Here is a 19,197-nt window from a genome sequence, read left to right as displayed (position 1 = left end):
TTGTCTGGCCACAGCGTGAAGGAAGCTTTCGGCTCCCAGGGGGCAGCACCCGAATATTTGCGTGACACTTCTCTTCCTCGAGAAATCGGCTCCCGACTGCCATCAATTACGTGGCACATCGCGGTGTCGGGGAAATTGCCGGCATGGCGAACTACCAGACGTACCAGGACTTCATACAGAAAAATGAAGACCGTGACGGAATCAGGTTCAGTTGGAACGTGTGGCCGTCGAGCCGGCTCGAGGCGACGCGGCTGGTCATCCCCCTCGGCTGCCTCTTCACTCCGCTCAAAGAGCGGCCGGACCTTCCGCCGATCCAATACGACCCCGTCCTGTGCACTCGGCAGACTTGCCGAGCCATCCTCAACCCTCTATGCCAGGTGGACTACCGCGCCAAGCTATGGGTGTGTAACTTTTGCTTTCAGAGGAACCCGTTTCCTCCCCAGTACGCGTCCATCTCGGAGCAACACCAGCCGGCCGAGCTGATTCCCCAGTTCTCGACCATCGAGTACACCATTATGCGCGCCTCTTGCGTGCCGCCCATATTCCTGTTCGTGGTCGACACCTGCATCGACGACGACGAGCTCATCGCGCTCAAGGAGTCGCTCCAGATGTCCCTGTCGCTGCTGCCGGCCAACGCGCTCATCGGGCTCATCACCTTCGGCAAGATGGTGCAGGTGCACGAACTTGGCAGCGACGGCTGCGCCAAGAGCTACGTGTTCCGGGGCACCAAGGACCTGACGGCCAAGCAGATCCAGGACATGCTGGGCGTGGGCCGGTTCGCCCAGCCGCACGGCGGCCCGCAGCAGCAGCAGCAGCCCCGCATGCCGCAGCACATGGCGCAGCAGTCGCAGCCGCAGCAGCCCGTGCCGCCGGCGAGCCGCTTCCTGCAGCCGGTACACAAGTGCGACATGAGCATGTCCGACCTGCTGGAGAGCCTGCAGCGCGACCCGTGGCCCGTGTCGCAGGGCAAGCGGCCGCTGCGCTCCACGGGCGTGGCGCTGTCCATCGCCGTCGGGCTGCTCGAGTGCAGCTACCCGAACACGGGCGCCCGCATCATGCTCTTCACGGGCGGGCCCTGCACCCAGGGTCCCGGCATGATTGTGGGCGATGAGCTCAAGATCACCATCCGCTCCCACCACGACATCTCGAAGGACAACTGCAAGCACATGCGGCGTGCCATCAAGCACTACGAGGCGCTGGCCCACAGGGCCTCGACCAATGGCCACGCCGTCGACATCTACTCATGCGCCCTCGACCAGACGGGCCTGCATGAGATGAAGCACTGTCCCAACATGACCGGCGGCCACATCGTTATGGGCGACTCGTTCAACTCGTCCCTCTTCAAGCAGACCTTCCAGCGGGTCTTCGCCAAGGACGCCCGCGGCGAGTTCCGCATGGGCTTCAACGCTCTAGTCGAAGTGAAGGCGTCCCGCGAGCTGAAGGTGAGCGGCGCCATCGGGCCGTGCATCTCCACCAACATCAAGAGCTCCAGCGTGTCGGACACGGAGACCGGCCTCGGCGGCACCTGCCAGTGGAAGCTCTGTGCACTGTGCCCCAACACGACGCTGGGCATGTTCCTCGAGGTGGCCAACCAGCACAACGCTCCCATTCCCCAGGGTGGCAGGGGGTGCCTGCAGTTCATCACGCAGTACCAGCACCCCAGCGGCCAGAAGAGGGTCCGGGTGACGACCATTGCACGCAACTGGGCGGACGCGTCGGCCAACCTCAATCACATCTCGGCCGGCTTTGACCAGGAGGCCGCGGCTGTGCTCATGGCCCGGCTGGCCTGCTTCAGGGCCCAGAGCGAAGATGACGGAGCTGACGTGCTGCGCTTCATCGACCGAACCCTCATCAAGCTGTGCCAGAAGTTTGGGGAGTATGCCAAGGATGACCCCAGCTCGTTCCGCTATGCGGAGAATTTTTCGCTCTACCCGCAGTTTATGTTCCACCTTCGGCGATCTCAGTTCCTGCAGGTAAGAGGGTAGTTCGATGTCGTGATAGGGAGATCTACTTTTTGTACTTGTCTCCTAACAATCACAATATGAAGGACTTCGAGAATGATTCTCAAATGATTCTCAAATTGGGGTATGCTGACCTGTGCAGGAAAGCACTTTGCGGGTGTGTGACGCACGCACTCAATGGAGATACCCCCGCTTACTAAAAGCCACTTGTTTTGGCGTCAAATTCTGGTGACGGTGTAAAAAGGCAGCTTTATGCGCACTTCTCCCCACAGTGTAGGCTGTTGAGTTGGCTTCTTTGCGTGGCATCAAAGCATTGGAAAAAGCCAAATGCACGGAAGACGTTTTATGAAACTAATTAATGCATAACTTAAGTGCAAATGCAAGGTGATTTGACGGTATGTCACTTGTCAACATCCCCCGTCCATGGAATCTTACATGCCTTTTTTTGCCCAAGAAGAGCACCTGACACATTTGTGATTGAGAACTGTGAATGTGTGTCAACCTTAGGGAGCTAATTCAGCATAATATACAAGTCCTGTTAGTGTTATATATTTCGCTGAATTAGCTCACAGAACCAATCTAACAAAGGCTAAATTACCAAGGCTGACACACATTCGCAGCTCTCAACCACAAATGTGTCAGGTGCACTCTTGGACATAAAAATCTTGTTAGTGTTGGTAGTCCAGTGTCAAAACTAAACTGAATTTTCAACACACTGTGCTTCGGCCAAGTCTCAACCAGTTTCAAATAAATGCAACAGATGTGAAGTACAAATATTTTCACAGTTGTGTAAATGCCTGCAGTTCATGTAGTTTGTGTAATGTTTCAACTTCAAGTCGACCTTTTATGTAACGCAGCATTTATTTTCTCGGCAAGCATTGCATTGTATTTTTTTTGACAGCAAAAGAAAAAAAGCGGTGTACTTGTGTAAGAGTACTAGTTTTTAATGGCAGAAATTGCTGCAAGAGGTGCAAAGTGTTTCTCACATCAGGTTGATGACACCTATCTTTAGAAATTCGTAACCGCTGTTGCATCATGCACTTATAGCTGAAACTAGGCCGTTGACGTTACTAGAGACGAAAGGCATCTCAAGTGCAAGTAAAAGAGTTTACGGGGCAAAAGTTGAAAGAACCGGTGAACCTAACTTGTTGTTCATGTGGAACAGCTGGTTCCTAAAGAAATCGTCTCAGAACCAATCCATAGTGGGTAGTGGGGATTGACTTATCACACAAAGACAAAAGCCTGACAAATGGCTCGTTGACTTAGTTATCCGCACAGATTGACAGCTGAGGGAGGACATCAACGTCAGCACCACTACAGAGTTACAGCCATAGTGGCTCAGTGACTAAATCTTCCTGCTACCCGCCGCGGTGGCTCAGTGGCTAAGGCGTTGCGCTGCTGAGCACGAGGTCGCGGGTTCGATTCCCGGCCGCGGCGGCCGCTTTTCTGATGGAGGCGAAAAGCAAAAACGCCCGTGTGTACGAGATTTCGGCGCACGATAAAGATCCCCAGGTGGTCAAAATTAATCCGGAGCCCTCCACTACGGCGCGCCTCATCGCCTGCGTTGCGTCAGCGCGTTAAACCCTACAATCAATCAAAATCTTCCTGCTGAACGCATGCGTTCAGCTGCAAATACAGCTGTGGCCAGCATTTCACTTGGGTGCAATGCTGGCCACGGCTGTTTCTTTGTGGTAGAGGCGATAAAAAAATGCCTCTGGGTTCAGGTTTCAGAGCACATTAAGGATCTCCAGGGGTCTGAATTAATCCATAACTTTCCACTACGGTGCACCTCATAGCTGAGGTGGTGGTTCAGCGCATAAAACACATACAGAAGTACTGGAAAGGGACTTGTAAGCAGGCAGTTGCATACATCTGTCCGGAGCTCACAGGCAATTTTGTGGCACACACAAAACCATGTATTGCAACCAATGAATTGTTCCTGCCCATATTCCTGTCTACGTTGTGAAGGAAAAAGGCACGAGTTTCCATCTCTGGTGCGCATTTAAAGGGAGATTTGCTTTTTATTCTCAGACATAATGTGGATGCAGTAAACAGCTGGCAGAACTTTACGGCAGTTGTCTTCAGAATGGAGTGGTTGGGTGAAAATTGCAACAGCTGTATTATGGTCTTGCTGTACATTTGTAACCTAGTATGCTGCATGACTGAGCTTCTGTATGTACAGAATAAGTAAATAAGTTTCAGCTTCCATTGGAGGGCCAGTCAGTGGACGCATAATCACCGTCTGATGGTGCTTCACCTTGTTCAGGGACTGATGCTTTGGTGCACGCACATTCTTTTATCACTGCAGTCATACTGAACTGCTCACTGTAGGTATGCATGCACCCGCATGTGCGGAGTGGGTAGTGATGGCGGTTGATGTATGGTGCCTCTGGTGATGCAGCTTGAATGCTACATGGCGAAGGCAGCTTGTACGACAAGCGTATTGCAGCACTCAGAATCAGTTTAACCTTTTGCCTTTTTGAACACTTTGAACGGTGGTGAGTTTTGCTACTTGTCTGTTCGCTTTTTTGGATGTGTTTTTCTGCTCCTTTCACTTGCATTGTATAGGCAGGGACAGTCACCTTTCCATACTGCAGAGTTTAATCGCATGCTACGGAACACATTGCGCTCTGAAATGCTTCCCCCAGGAGCCGTTTTGGTGTCCCAGGCACCGATGCTGGCCTTTTTGCTCAATGTGCCTTTTAGCGCTTTTTAATTGAAAGGTTCTCGGTGATAAAGGTTTGCAGCAGAGGACAAAACCTGTTACGTGCACTGGTGGCGTCTTGCTCCGAGTACCAACTGTTGTGCAAGAAGAGACGCGCCCCTGCTCTCTCCTCCCTGGACAGGTGTTCAACAACAGCCCGGACGAGACGTCGTACTACCGGCACCAGCTGAACCGGGAGGACGTGACGCAGTCGCTGATCATGGTGCAGCCCATCCTGTACGCCTACTCGTTCAGCGGTCCCCCCGAGCCCGTGCTGCTGGACACGAGCAGCATCCAGCCGGACCGCATCCTGCTCATGGACACCTTCTTCCACATCGTCATCTTCCACGGCGAGACCATCGCCCAGTGGCGCAAGGCCGGATACCACAACTCGCCCGAGCACGAGAACTTCCGCCAGCTGCTGCAGGCGCCCGAGGACGACGCACAGGCACGCCTCCCCTTCCCTCCCTCCCGAGTTCTTTGAGCGGTGCTTTTAATTGCCGATCAGCAGGGTTCCGGCCCAGCCCTCATTTTAAAATCTAAAGCTGGCACGGGAACGTGAAAGTGTGGGCGAATTGGTCTGTGGAGCTGGAAACATTCTCAAAATAGCGCGAAAAAGGCGAGGTTAAAGGAGAGAAATTGCAGGACGAGCACTGGACATTAACTGGTATTTTTCGCGCACACGTGAAGCGAATCTGGTTACACAAACATAAGAGAATTATCGGGTTCATGTGTGCTGCTAGGTACAGTTACTTGAATGGAAGTGGAAATCCCCTCACCAGATGAGAGTGAAACCAGCACAAGCACCCCTCACACATTTGATGCTGTGAACGGTACGGACGCGGCCTTTGTATTAGGAGCACTTACCAGCACTTTCAAATGTTCGAAAATTCTCGGTCCCGCATTCAATTACAGAAAAACACCCGTTTAAAAAAATGACACTGACAGCCAGCTCCTAGTGTGCAATAGAAGCCACTTGAGAAGAAGAGTTATCTACGCTGGCCCATCGCCGGCGCGCGGCATTATCAGTGTTTAAGGTCAAAAACTTCGCTCTTAATCTGGAAATGGGTTGTAGGTGAAAAGATTACAAGATAGCAACTATGTTCCAGAAATGTAGACGTGGTAGGGGAAATCCCTAAACCGCTCCTTTTGCGTGCATTTTTACTGCAGAAAATGACGGGTGCGTTTATTGCACAGGTAAATTGTTTGACAAAATGGGTTAGAATCAAATTTTAGGACTGAGAGAGCACCGCACGTGGCAAACCTGAAAGACGTCACTGTGGGGGTTTCTAGAGCGACTTGTTACCCTATTGTCATGATTGTAATGTGCCTCGACTGCAATGCGCAGGTAGGTTCACTTGGGAAAATACAAAACAAAAATGACGCTGATTCTATCGTGCAGGTGTAAAAAGACTTGACACTTTGCACCAGGCAGAAGACATTTTATTTGATGCACGCAGATGTGGCAGCAAACGTCCCTTGGGTTTTCATAAACTTGTTAATCCAGCTCCTGCTGGCTTTAAAGGCCAACTGCACTCAAAATTTCGACCTCTTGAAAACCCTATTTCCGTATAGCCTGCTTTAAAAGAAAGCAACATGGAAAATACAACAGCTGAAATACTCGCATGGACGCTGCAAGCGGCCAGCAACAATAGGTGATTTTGAAACCGAAACCGAAGAGAGCGCGGCCCTTGCAGTGACGTTGCAGCCGTCCAGCGAGCGGCCGGACGGTCACCAGCTCGGGAGAAAGTCTACACGCGCATGGGGTGGCAAAGCTCGACCGGTTCTCTAGCTGCGTAGCTGGCCAAAGGAAAAAGCCCCCGTCGGCTGGAACGTTACAGGCGCGTCATGGCTGTTTAAGCGATCCGCCGGCAAGTGCAGCGTGGTCTGCGGTGGAGCATTTGTAACACTTCTGATTGATTAACGAGGCATTTCACAGGGCTACCACTTGTGTCCTAGCTGATTTGGGGTACTTACTACGCATTAAAAATGAATTGAGTGCAGTTGGCCTTTAAAACTGGAACAGGGAGTATTGAAAGTATTTGCTATTTCAAGCGCTTTGACCTCGTTAATTTTAGATGTGATGGGCCAATAATTAATGCATTGCCCTCTTTTGTGATTCCACCAGGGAGTCTGAATTCCCAAAAACAAAACATCCATACTCATAGCAGGCGAAGGTAGTGTTGCTAAATAATTATTTAGTGGCTCTAAGTGAAACCTTGCGTGAAAATTTGACTCTGCTTTGTTTACGCCAATCGCACAATCATGTGTCCAGGAGGCCCAGTGCACGTGTTGCCACTCGGTTCCCGTCACTGTCGGCAAACAAAATAACCTTCTGCTTGAAGGGCACTTTGTAACTGCGCATATTGTGCAGTTTTGATACAATCCCGTTTTCCTGTGCCAGGCTGCTCCAAAAGCATGAAAATTGCAAAGATTGCACCAAACTGCTTGAAAACAGCCTGAAAGGAGCCATGAAAAGAAAACACAAGTTTGATTCATTCGAAAGATTGCCTCGTTAGAACCATACTGACACCACTTTTAACACAAACTTCGCTCAAATAAGCTACATAATTAGGAAAAAAGGGAATGACCATGCGACCCACCAGCTCATTTCCCGCAACAGAACCTATGATGTCACACGAGAATGCTCTGCGATTGGCGGAGGCCGGCAAAAGCAAACGCAAGTTAGGCAGGGCTTACCAGTTTGCATAGTGCCCGTTACGCAAGTTAGGCAGGGCTTACCAGTTTGCATATGCCCGTTAAACATACTGCACATTCCTCTTATGACACTAAGAACGGTGGAGTAAACGATTGAAGTTCCGAACAAACATGCAAACGTATACGCCAATGCGTACGAAACTACCGCCGGCCGAGCTCGACATCTCGCCGTCGCGCAGACGAATTTTCGGGTTCGAGGCTCTTCGGGGCCAACGAACCGTCCCAGCACGCACAGCGGCGACCTTGCTTGGTATCGTAATCCCTTCACAGGAGGTTGGCCGTCATATCGCCAACCAGCAAAGGTAAAAATAGAAACGAGGGGAGTAAGGAACAGCAAGCAGCGACGAGATAGTGACAGTCGCCGCAGTTTCGGAATGGTGTTGGCTTGCTGCTATTGTTAGGAGCTCGTTTCCAGTTTACAACCACTGAAAACTACAGTTTGTTCGAGTACTTTACAATGAAATTTCGTTGCTACGTTTTGAAATGCCTATGTAGTACGGGCAAATCGTCGAGGGAGTGCGACATCCCCGCCGGTGAGGAGATCTCATTTCATGTGCTGCCCAACGACGAACCTTGGTGAAGCAAGTGGCTACGTTTTGTGAATTTGCAAACGGAGGAGAAAGAGAGCTAAAGGAAGTACGAGTGTTCTCGCTTCATTTCCGAGGAAGTGATTACGGCAGGGACCCTTACGTGAGCTCACTCCTGGGACATGCTGGCGCTCGTCGCCGACTTCATCAAATCGCCGTCAAAGCGCTCTGACCTTGGGGGAAAAAATGACGTACACACCGCGCATTGACGCTCGTATCTTTCTGGTCGGAGCAGAGAGCTCGCGCGAACGGCTTTCCACACACGACACCGGCCAACTGGCATAAGCGATACTGCTACTGAAATTGAACTATTATTAACCGTAATAAAAATACGGCACATACGTACCAGTCTGTATTCGTCCGTCGCGACAGGGCTGACGAGGCAGCTGTGTCGACGGCTGGGCGTTTGTCTGTTGTGGCTATCGTGGAATGGTCGCTTTCTGGTCCATCCGCGTATCCCACAACTCCTGCCGCTCGTGCACTCAGGAGCATTGAGCGTCCAAGTGGTGTGAGGTTGTCAAATGCAAGCCCGAGCTCCTCGGCGAGAGTTTTGTTCTCCGGATCAGGCGATTGCATGACTAGGGCTGCGGGTGCACTAAGTTTTACTAGTATTTTTAAAATGGCCGCCGTCTCGGTTTCGGCACGAGTTCCGTTTCCTGTCTGACTCCCGCGTGTGGGTGCTATATGGAGTCGACATACTAAGTACCTGTTTCATGGACCGGCTCGTATGACGCCATTGTTCACGTCACGAAATGTGCAATTTCGTGGGGGATTTAAAATTTTGGCTTAAATTGCCTTATTTCTCGGTGAATAAAGCATCATTTGCTTCCGGGAAAGCGCTTGGGGCACTGTAGAACACCTAATCTTTCGAATAAAACAAACTTTTGTTTTCTCTTCATGGCTCCTTGAAAGACAAGGCTTTCGACGCCCACACCAGTTTTGTTGGGCAGAAAGGCCGAGTTGGCAGCATAGTTTTCAAGACAGCCCAAGTGTTGCCGTTTCTTGCGAGGACGGTGTCAGTTTTCAAGGGAGCCCAAGTGGTGCTGTTTTTGGCAGGGACACCTTAGTACATATTGCTATGTCAGCTGAACCCTCGTTTTCTGCCTTTTGGTCACCGCTGTTATCGTCGCTCACTCCCAAGCGCACAAAAGACAGAAACATAGCAAGTGATAGCTTCTAAAGCGCAACTGACTCTCTGGCTGTGTTCGCTGAAACAGTCGTCCTGACTGGCGTCGCTATGGCAACTAAAAGCATGGCCGCTGGGCGAACCGGCTGCTGTGTAGTTCAAGCGCTGAGTGCGCTTCGCCGATCTTTTTCTTGGTTTGAATTGTGCGGTCAGCTGGATTCCCATTTAGTCGTTTATCCATTGTGGTACTGAACAGTGACGTTAACACAGGGATGATATTCAAAATGGGTGCCAGATTATGAACAGTAGCACGCCTCGAAATACCGAGTCCATTGAAAACAACGTGGTGCCAGTGACTTTGCCATGGCTCGGACTTGAGTGTGAAACGCGGTGCGTGCGTCCACAACCGGGGTCCAGGGTGGGAACCTTTGGGCTTATTGCTGTGTTATGAAACGTTCGACTGTTGCTTTGTTCAACAGTGAGCTCGTGAGCCTCGGGAATTGAACAATCAACGTGCCAAAGGTTGCGGTGGCGCGACGGGTTCGGGCATGCGCACCTGATGGAACTGGCCACATGAGTAATAATGATGGATTTTGTGTGAAGTAAAATTTAATGCCAGAGGCGAAGGAGATAAACATAGCAACGTTACTCAAATTAGAATCAGGGTGAACGTGGGCGTCGGGGATTTTGATGATGTGACGACGGCCACCTTGCTTTCTGCAACTTTTGCCATGGCTCTACACTCGTTCGTATAGTGCAGTCGGGGATTGCAAAAATTGTAATTCCAGCATTCAAGTGGTAAAAACACACTTTACCATCGCAGAGCTTTTTAATTTAAATATTTTACATTTTACATTGTCTATACAATTAAGAAGTTTGCAAGAAAATTGTGCAGTTTGTACCTTGTGATACTGTTAAAACCACTTTCTCTAAGGTTCAAGAGGGTACTTGTCCAATTGCTACAAAGTTGATTTCTTAAGCTCCTAAGACAACATTTTCAATGTTGTGAACTGCTCCAGAAACTGCTCCCAAATCTTTTTGAGCAGTCTCACCCGTGTTAGTGACACCTCTTCGGAGCCATGAGAACTGAAACAACGTACTAATTGCATCGACGGCAATATGGGCAACAAGCGGCTAAATGTATGCCCACAGAACAGGTATCCCCATTGAGGAGTGGGTATGCTGAAATTTATTCATGTGATCTTGATGGGTTGAGTTGGATTTCGGGATGGGTTAGTGTCCATGGCGACGTTGGTAGTTGCTTTGAAGCCGGTTTTGCTTTCGATCCTGATCATAACGCTTTCGCAAATTTAAAGCCTACCTTTATCAAAAAAGGTGTGCGTTAGTCGTGGAAATACTGTATTCCTTTTTGCAGGCAATTTAGGGCAACTGAGGCTCTATCTAGAGTTCAAATGACTGATTGTGTGAGAAGCTAAACGACACAATGCAGCCACCACTGACTGCCCCTTTCCCTCGACTTTCTCTTGTCATGCAGGAGATCTTGCAGACACGGTTCCCGATGCCTCGGTACATTGTGTGCGACCAGGGCGGCTCCCAGGCACGTTTCCTCCTCTCTAAGGTGAACCCGTCAGTGACGCACAACAACGCCTACAACTGGGGCCAGCAAGAGTCAGGCGGATCGCCCGTGCTCACGGACGACGTCAGCCTCCAAGTCTTCATGGAGCACCTCAAGAAACTGGCAGTCTCCAGCGCCGCCTGAGCTTCTGAATCGGCACAAAAACTGTCGCTGCCTCGTCCAAACCACCAGTGCCGCCTTGGGGGAAGTTTGTGTTGGCACAAGTTTGAGAGAATATCAAAGAGAAACTATGCCTTTCCCCTCTGTTCTTTTTTGAAGCCTCTAAAATTGTCTGCTTCTCTGCTGCTTTTGCTGTTGTTAAAATCGTGGCTGTTGGCTAACAAGCGCAACCTAGGCAGTGACAAACAGAAGGAAGACAGGGAATGAGTGGAAAGGGCAGCTTAATGATCCAGTTGCAATCAGCACTTGTGTCCAGTCTTCTTCCTCTTAGTCCTTGTCTATGTTGCGCTGTGGATTGTACCCAGATTCCATACCGACTCACTCGACAGAAAATTTGGTTCAACCTTTGCCTCTTATTCAGCATTCACCCCCCCACCCCCGCGAAAAAAAAAAAAAATCACCGGTGCTTGATGTCTGTCTGTGAGAATGAGGAAGCTAAGAAACTTAAATTGGGGGCATTGCGCCTGCCATGCTGAAAGATGTTTTTTTCAGTCAGAGTTTCAGCTTTGAATGAATTTCAGCAATGATTCAATGATTGAGAAAGCCCATCGAGAGTAGCACCTTGTGGAATGCTGGCTAGCATGAAAATCTACCGGCTAGCAGTGCATGTAGGTGTCTGACTTTCAAACAAAGTGCGTGCTTGCATAACAAGTCCTGAGCGATGCGAAAGAAAAAAAAAAGGCACAACAGCAATTGATTTCTGTGAGGCGTAATTTGCCACTTTTGCCAGGATTTTCTAACCCAGTCTTTGATGAAATTATGCACTGAGTGTCTTTATTAGGGATTAAGTTCTCGCATTTGTATACACGTTCAGCATTTTCCTGGTTAAACTTGCTTTACTCCCTTTATTTTTTTGCATGACCACTTTCTTTAATTCTGCCGCCATTCTTTTAAGAGGCACATGTATTGAATCTGAGGCATTTGCTTTTAATTGTCCAGAACATTCCTGCAGCTTTCGTTCTTGTATTTAACTGTAGATGATATTGGTTCTGAATTGCCTGAAATAGCTTTGAACTAGAGATGCTGCCCTCCACACGTTAAGGTTGTTGGTGTACATTTTTTTTACTGTGCTCTTCTCTCCTTTCTGCTAAATTGTTTCTAGGATCAAGTTTTGTGCAATTTCCTTGTTTTTATTTTGTGCTTTCCCTGCCATATCTTTTTTTTAAACTGTACGTATGTGTATAAACAAAGTGGGAATAAATTAAAATCTTGCTCGACACTTACAATCAACGTGTCTGTTGGCATTAAGTGCATCTTTTTACAGCTTTTGTAGTGCTCTTCCGTCAGGCTTTACAGTAAATTTCATTTCAGTTTTTTATCTTTATTTAGCCAGTGCAGCTTCTGAAGTTGACACTTGTTACTGTGAATGCATGTGCAACAAACACCCAGCTATGGTTAACCGTATTTTCACTTGCATTTAATCTACACATCTCGCAAGAAAAACTGTCAGTGACTGGCTACAACAGACAAGGGTTGAATTTTGAGCCATTTGGGTGAATAAGCATCTATGAGGCCAAAGTGCGACTATCTGTGGCACTTTTAACTAGAAACGGCTTCTCCAATATTGTAATATCACGGTGTGTAATACGCTACAGGGACAGAGACAGGCGAGTGCATGGGACAAAGCACAACCAGCAATTATTTATTCAGAAAAACAACATCCATACGCCAAGCACCCCTGTTTCCACCACCATTATGTGAAGCTGTTAAACAGTGGAAACATGACTCCAGAATGTTGCAAATAAAAGAGCATCTTAACTAGTTAACATTTGGTAACTTCACGTAAACGTATGATTAGGGCTGAGAGAATAACGAATGAATTTGACACAACACGTTTGTTATATCCATTTTGTCTGTTCATTGTATTGTGATGCCTGCGGCTGGGGCCGTCCATGTAACCTGTGTAGTTACGCATACATGCCGTTGCATGAATGCCATCACTACAACTGCAACCGTCATCGATGTCGCCGAAAAAATAGCCTTTGCCCTAGCCTCCCTCCACTTCCCCCTTTGAAGCAGTTAACATTGTTACCGATTCACAGACGGCCTGCCACAATTACCAGACTGGCTGCATTTCTTTATCAAAAGCTTTATTCACCCCCACTAACTCCACCTGACATCTACATTATCTGTGGCTGGCGATGAAGCGTCTGACGCCTTGGCTTGCGATTTAGTGCACTGAGCCTGTGTTGGCAGTCACCAATCTCCACCCTCTCAGGACCAACCCTATCCATTGACTGGCTCCCCTCCCGAGAAGAACTTAAAACTTGGCGGCAACTCCAGACGAACACCTACCCCATCTTACGTGCCTCCACCTCATCTTCCTCACCTAACACGTTACCTTTGCACTTCGTGTCCCCATCCTGGCTCGGTTATGGGCGTGCCAACACACCCCAAGTTATTTGCCCCACTTCCCAACCCTCCTTCAAGCAGTGAAGCGCTTCCCTGTCCAGCCCAGACCTGGATACCCAGTTCAGCCTGGTGACTTGAGCAACGACAGCCGGTCAAAGACAAGGAATGCCTTTCACAGGGCAGGGCCCGTAACATCAGCCTCTGCTCAGTAAATATTTACTCTATTTTCTTTGTGTCTCTCTCAGAAACAACACCACAGCACTCGTATTCCTTTTTATTTCCTAAACTTGCAAGCAAACCTATTGTAGTTAATGATTATTAAGGTTGGGCAGGACATATACTGACCGGAAACTTGAATTACGTGCAATTTACTCGTTTCAGGCTGAATAAATGTATCCTGCATTGCATTACTGCGACCAGACAGACTGCTCTCTGGTTGAGTAACCATGTATGTTTTATCGTGCTTCCAAAGTCTATGGCAGTTCCTTCAGTCTCCATTGCAAAAACAGTTTTTGAAAAAAAGCTGAAGCTCGCAACAACAGGAATAAACAATCCATTGTAGGTAAAACTGAACCTGAGTGACACCTATCGTTTTTCTGTATCCTTCACCTTCTCTGCAAATGGTTCTTTTGTAATGTGCTACAGTAATCCCTCATTAACTCGCACTCTGATATTTCGAAATATCGGAAAGTTGAAACATTTTTTTCGCCGTGCCTCCCATAGTATTTGCCCCCTTTTAGCTTAAAACTTCGCTTATCTCGAAATTTTCAGCGGATTTTAGGGCTTCGAGTTAACGAGGGATTACTGCATATGTAGGGTTCTTCGTTTTCAGGTTTTATATTTTTTGAAAATCGGGGGGGGGGGGAGGGGGCTAAAAAGGGGGGGCTGTTTTTCAAACTCTTTTTTCAAACCCCTCCCTTTTTTCCACTCCACATGCATAACAACCGAAAAAAAAAAAGAAAATAAAATCCCTACTCTATCAAGTTTTCATACGACCCATTAAAAATTGAAAACTTGGATGAAGACTGCTTACTTACTGCTCTAGTACGCCAGCTGTAAGGACCCGCACCTATGCCGCCCTTTCCGGGTCTTTTATAAGTAATGTATGCCGCATAAACGTAATAGCAGCCTTACCCGCTCAGCAGTAAATATACTCATGTTTTTTGGGAAAGCACCTTTTCTTCAAACTTTTTTGCTTGCAATAGACAAAACATGCAAACCTGTAAAAAATCAATCTATTGCATCTAAACTTTATTCAGAATTATCATGAGTTCTTTTGTGATGGTGACCTTGTTTTAATCTGCAACGATATGATTATTTTATGTTTTACGTATAGTGCTTTAAATTTCTGATCCTAGCTTGTTACACGAAATGTTGGCCATGCAAAAGTTAAACTGAAACAGTGATTAAATCAAGCCATTGCAGTTAACAATACATAAATGTGAAAGCCGTGGTTATTTCAATAATAAAAAGTGAAAGTCGGTGTTTCCATCCAAGTGCTTTCAAAGCTAGCACTACTAAGCCTACAGTGCCTGCTATCCCCCTTCCTTTCTCGAAATTCTGCAGTGTAGCGCGCACACGCCATTTCACATGCCCCTTAGTGGCCATTCGTGAGCTGAAACTTTTGTGGCAGACAGAAACGGGAGAGGGATAGTAAGGAAAGGGATGAGGATCAAAGACGGACAGAGGAAAGGAAGGACAAGAATGAAGGTAGGATGGGGAGGAACGCTATGGGGCGAGAGTGGCAGACATATATGGATATTTGACGTCATTGCAATGAAGCACGCAGATACACGGCCAATTTAATTGGGTGGCCAAGTAGGGTGGCCCATCCCCAGTACACCTTGAGTGCTTATTTAGCCGTTAAAGTAATGGAAATGGTTTATTTGAGCGTTCTGAAGTGTGAGTGGTTCCCTAGTCTGGGAGTCCACGAAGGGAGCAGAAAGCCTTCGTCGCTCTCTATGTCCGGAGTTGCTGTACGTCCAGATGGCCGCTGGTCACCTGCAGGTTCTCCCACAGCTCAGGGATGGAAAGAGGGGATCGGAGGGGCGGAAGTTTGGGATTGCTCTCACACTGTATTACAACATGAGGTAGAGTTCAGGGTTGTGAACAGAACTGGCATTCAGTAGAGTATAGGTGATATTCATTGAAAAGTTTAGCTGCCAATTTCTTCGCTTGGCGACACTGGAAACGGCCACAGACATGGCCGATGCGCCACGGACATGGTGCGGCTTGGGCCACTGCGCCCGCACGCCGAAGAAATAAAAACACCGGCGTGCGTCGTCTGCTCCATTTCAACCCAATTCTCAACGGTGGCGTCAACAGGGATGTTATTAACCGCACTCACATTGGAGTCGAGGCAATACTTTGCGTTGAATGGGGTAGACTTTGGAACGTCCTTACCACATCGTGTGCTTAGCACGGACAAGTACCGCCATCCCGCGGAGCCCGACGTAACCAGTGACAGCACACTCACACGGTTGCCTGCATGTGCACCTCGCCAGTGAATACAAGCAATTGACTTAAAAACATTCGATGCAGGCGAACTGGGTGAGGAAAGGTATTGGTTTGTAGTCTGCGGAGTAGCGATTCTTCTTCCTTGGAGAGTGCAGGGTGAGGGGTAGGAAAGTGCAGCCTGTTGGACCGGTAATAATGCGTTATGTCTTGAAAGGGGACAACGCTGGGAGCAACATAGAATTATGCCCTTGCCCTCCTTGGAATGCACGTGCGTAATAGGTGTTGATGCCATTGAGCTTAGAGCCATGAAAAACAATTCAGTTTGTGTATGACTAGTGCTTTGTGTACGTATAGCAGGATGTCTTTGTAGGCTAAATAGATGGGAAAATTTCTGTCTGTCATCGAAATTAGTCTGGAATACATGCTGGGTCTGCTTGCTGGTAGATCACTGACTCACAGGCAATGAATTTGCAAGTAACTGCAGGATTACCCATCAGGCCCCGTCCGTGTGAGCTGGTCATGTGACTCTTGGGCATGTCACTGATTAGCAATTTATGACCCACAAATTACTACAGTCAAACCCGGTTATAACGAACCCGGATAGAGTGAATTATGGTATATATCGAACAAAAATATTTCAGTTATGGAAATACATGGGAAACATATTCCTTATAACGAAGTTCACATCCGATATATCGAACTCTGGGCGCCTAGAATGGGCGCCGAAATGCATGATCTCGGAGCGGCGACTGAGATGTGGATTGGCCGCGACCACAGAGCAAGAGCCGCGACTGAGACATTGCGTCTCGCACGGAGCGACGTGACGCCCAATACTTTCCGTAACTGTTTCTGACGCGCGGGACTCGTGACGGAACCCGCCCTGTCAGCGAGTCCGGACCAAGACTGAATCATCGGTGAACTGTGGGAAGAGCTCGCCAACGTTCCCGATGATGTCGTGAGTGAAATCCGTCCAACGCTTATAATGAAGCGCTTTCGGCGATGTGCTCCGCCAATGCTTCTTAGATTTTTGAGGACACGGACTCGAATTGGTGCGAACAATGTTTCGTGTAGAGAATGCTATGCTAGTTGAAGCCGCCAAAACGAAAGTGAAAACAAAAATAGCCGCTTTTTTTTTTACAACGTGGGCAGTTAAGGCGGAAAGTAGCTTTATTACTAGCAATAAATGGATTATTTTGGTATGGTAATGGCTACTGTACTGTTCGTTTCTGCATACGCGGATGGCGGAGTTGGTGAGGGGGGGCTCCCGCGAATTGCGAACTCGTAACAATGAGCTCGTTATAGGCGGGTTCGGCTATATCGAACTATTGTATATATCGAACTAATTGCGGTGCATATTGCAGTTCGCTATAAACGGGTTTGACTGTAGTGACCCATGGGTGGACCATGTGACCCAAGGTAGGAGGCAAGAGAGTGCTTGCATAGAGGGAGAGGAAAAGGAGAGATAGAGGGGTGGAAAGTGTGGTAGTAGACGCAGCTGGGAACAGGCAGTATATGCTTAGGGAAGTGGAGAAGAATTGGAGTGGAAAGAGTGGGAGAGAGGGTAATAGGAATGTGAGAAGGGAGGGTGGGTGGGGAAGAAGAATGGAGTGGGAGGGAAGTATGTGTTAGGTACGTTTAGGGTTTAGAAGGAGTGGCAGGGAAAGTATTTTAAAATACGTGCTCATATGCCACGTAACACCTTCCTACCCATCTTCCCCCTCCCAATTTGACCCTATTTCGATGCTCCCTCTCAATGACTAGTGCTCGACAGCTACCACTAGAAAATATCATGCATGCCTGGCTTCAAGGCTTAAATCGTCTGTCCTATGTACGTCCCAAAATCTTTTCACAACATATTCCATTTCTCGTACGCTCCATAGTGGCCCAGGAAGGATGCATCAAAGCGCATACAAAAAAAGAAACCCACAAAGAAATATCGTCACCACCATCAGCATCATCATTTATTTTCTCTTGCAGCCTCCAGGGGCATAAAATGAGGAGGGGGGGGGGGGGGGTGGAGCAGGTATCCAAAAAAAATTTAAGTAAGCAGCTATAGCGTCCTAGTACGGTTGAACCTCGATTTAACGAAGTCACCGGGACCAACGAATTATTTCGTTAAATCGGGAACTTCATAAAATTGAGAAAACTAGAAATTCCGTTTGACAAAACGACAAATTTATTGCCAAGTGAAAAAGCTCGTGATTTTCACCTGCACAACGCCTCATGAGTGGCAGGAGCACACACTTTTCGTAGCAGGCCATTGAAGTCAAAACATCCTCAACACCCTCGTGTGCCCCAGCAAACCGCCTCAGAAGGTCGACGGCGTCCATCACCTGGCTGGGCACGGGAGCTTTGGCAGTATCCGGATCGTTCGCATCTTCAGACTCCTCTTGTGCGCCAGAAACAATTTCTGCACTATCTCTATAGGCAATAAACGCGGCATTTTCCGTGACTGAACTATCAGTTCTTATTTTTCCTTTCGGATGATGCCTTGGTTTGCACACGCACGGGGCACGACCAGTGACGCGAATGATTTCCCGCCGAGGTAGATACGGTTATCGCTTAGCTAAACGTGTTTCTGCTGCTCACGCTCCGTTCGGGCTGAGCGGACCGCTGGCAGCGAGCGCACTGTAAAAAAAAATCACGCCATATCCTCGGAATGAATGATGATAAGTGGGGCGAAGCTCGAGAGGGGGAGATCATCGGTAACCGTAACTCTCCCGTGAAAGTTCGCCCATTACATCATTAAGAAAGACGTAAGACTGTGTGCGTACATTGTACAAATCAGCTTTTATTTTCGGAGTCAATGCTCCCAGGCCCAGACCTGGTGAAAGACCCCGCGCCATCGAGGACTACCCCGCACCTCCACCACAATTTGTCACGTAGGATGGGACACAACGGTAAAGAAAGAACTTTTATTTAGGGCGAACTTGTGCCCGAACAAGACGAGAGGAAACGAGCAAAGGTCCTTGCGTCTCGTTCGATCTCCGAGAACGACTGCCTGCATTCGTGGCGTGATCTCTTGCGTGATCTCCCCCTCGCAGTGCACGTGCGCTCGCGCCTCCGTTGGCGAACACAGACAAGCTCGCGCTCCCGGTGCCGAGTTTGCGCTGCCGGTTGCAGCCGGTTCTTGCGCGTGCAACGCGGCCCACTTTGCGACATCTCCGAAAGCATGCGGTGGTCACGTACCTCGAGACACAAGGGATGGACAGATCTTCGCCCCTAAAACATTGCAACTGAAGTGCACAACGAGTCTTCTTTTTGCTGAGATATAGCAGCGAAGGCATTGGTACCGGTGATATTCCGCGGCAGATCCAAAACACGTGCGTTGTCGGGTCGCTCGGCCAGAGGCGATGCGTCGACTAAGGAAAAAGAGGGTTGGGAGGGTAGAGGGTTGGTTCGAAGCGCCCTCACTCTGTCAAGAATCTGCTGTATCGTTTCCTTGTTGGGTGCGCAGGCCGTATGAAAGTGCGCGCTCGCCGCTCCTCCAGTCCGGCCGTGGCTGCAGTCAAGTCTTGCGCTACTCCCGGCGCGTC

The 19,197-nt window shown here is 48.7% G+C and overlaps 1 protein-coding gene across 1 annotated transcript; it reads left to right on the top strand.

Moving 5' to 3' along the window:
* The first annotated feature begins 34 nt into the window (after positions 1-34).
* Positions 35-12,078, top strand: LOC144169289 (protein transport protein Sec23A-like). The gene is made up of 3 exons (XM_077698366.1): positions 35-1,973; positions 4,808-5,113; positions 10,592-12,078. The coding sequence occupies exons 1-3, from the start codon at positions 144-146 to the stop codon at positions 10,814-10,816; spliced, it is 2,361 nt and encodes a 786-aa protein (XP_077554492.1). The 5' UTR covers positions 35-143; the 3' UTR covers positions 10,817-12,078.
* The last annotated feature ends 7,119 nt before the right edge of the window (positions 12,079-19,197 follow it).

This window comes from Haemaphysalis longicornis, unplaced genomic scaffold, assembly GCF_048455015.1.
Source record: "Haemaphysalis longicornis isolate Haplotype H1 unplaced genomic scaffold, Haemaphysalis longicornis Haplotype H1 scaffold_2, whole genome shotgun sequence".
In the NCBI taxonomy this organism is placed as follows: domain Eukaryota; kingdom Metazoa; phylum Arthropoda; class Arachnida; order Ixodida; family Ixodidae; genus Haemaphysalis; species Haemaphysalis longicornis.
The sequence above is the reverse complement of the archived record's forward strand: the minus strand, read 5'-3'. Positions and strand labels throughout refer to the sequence as shown.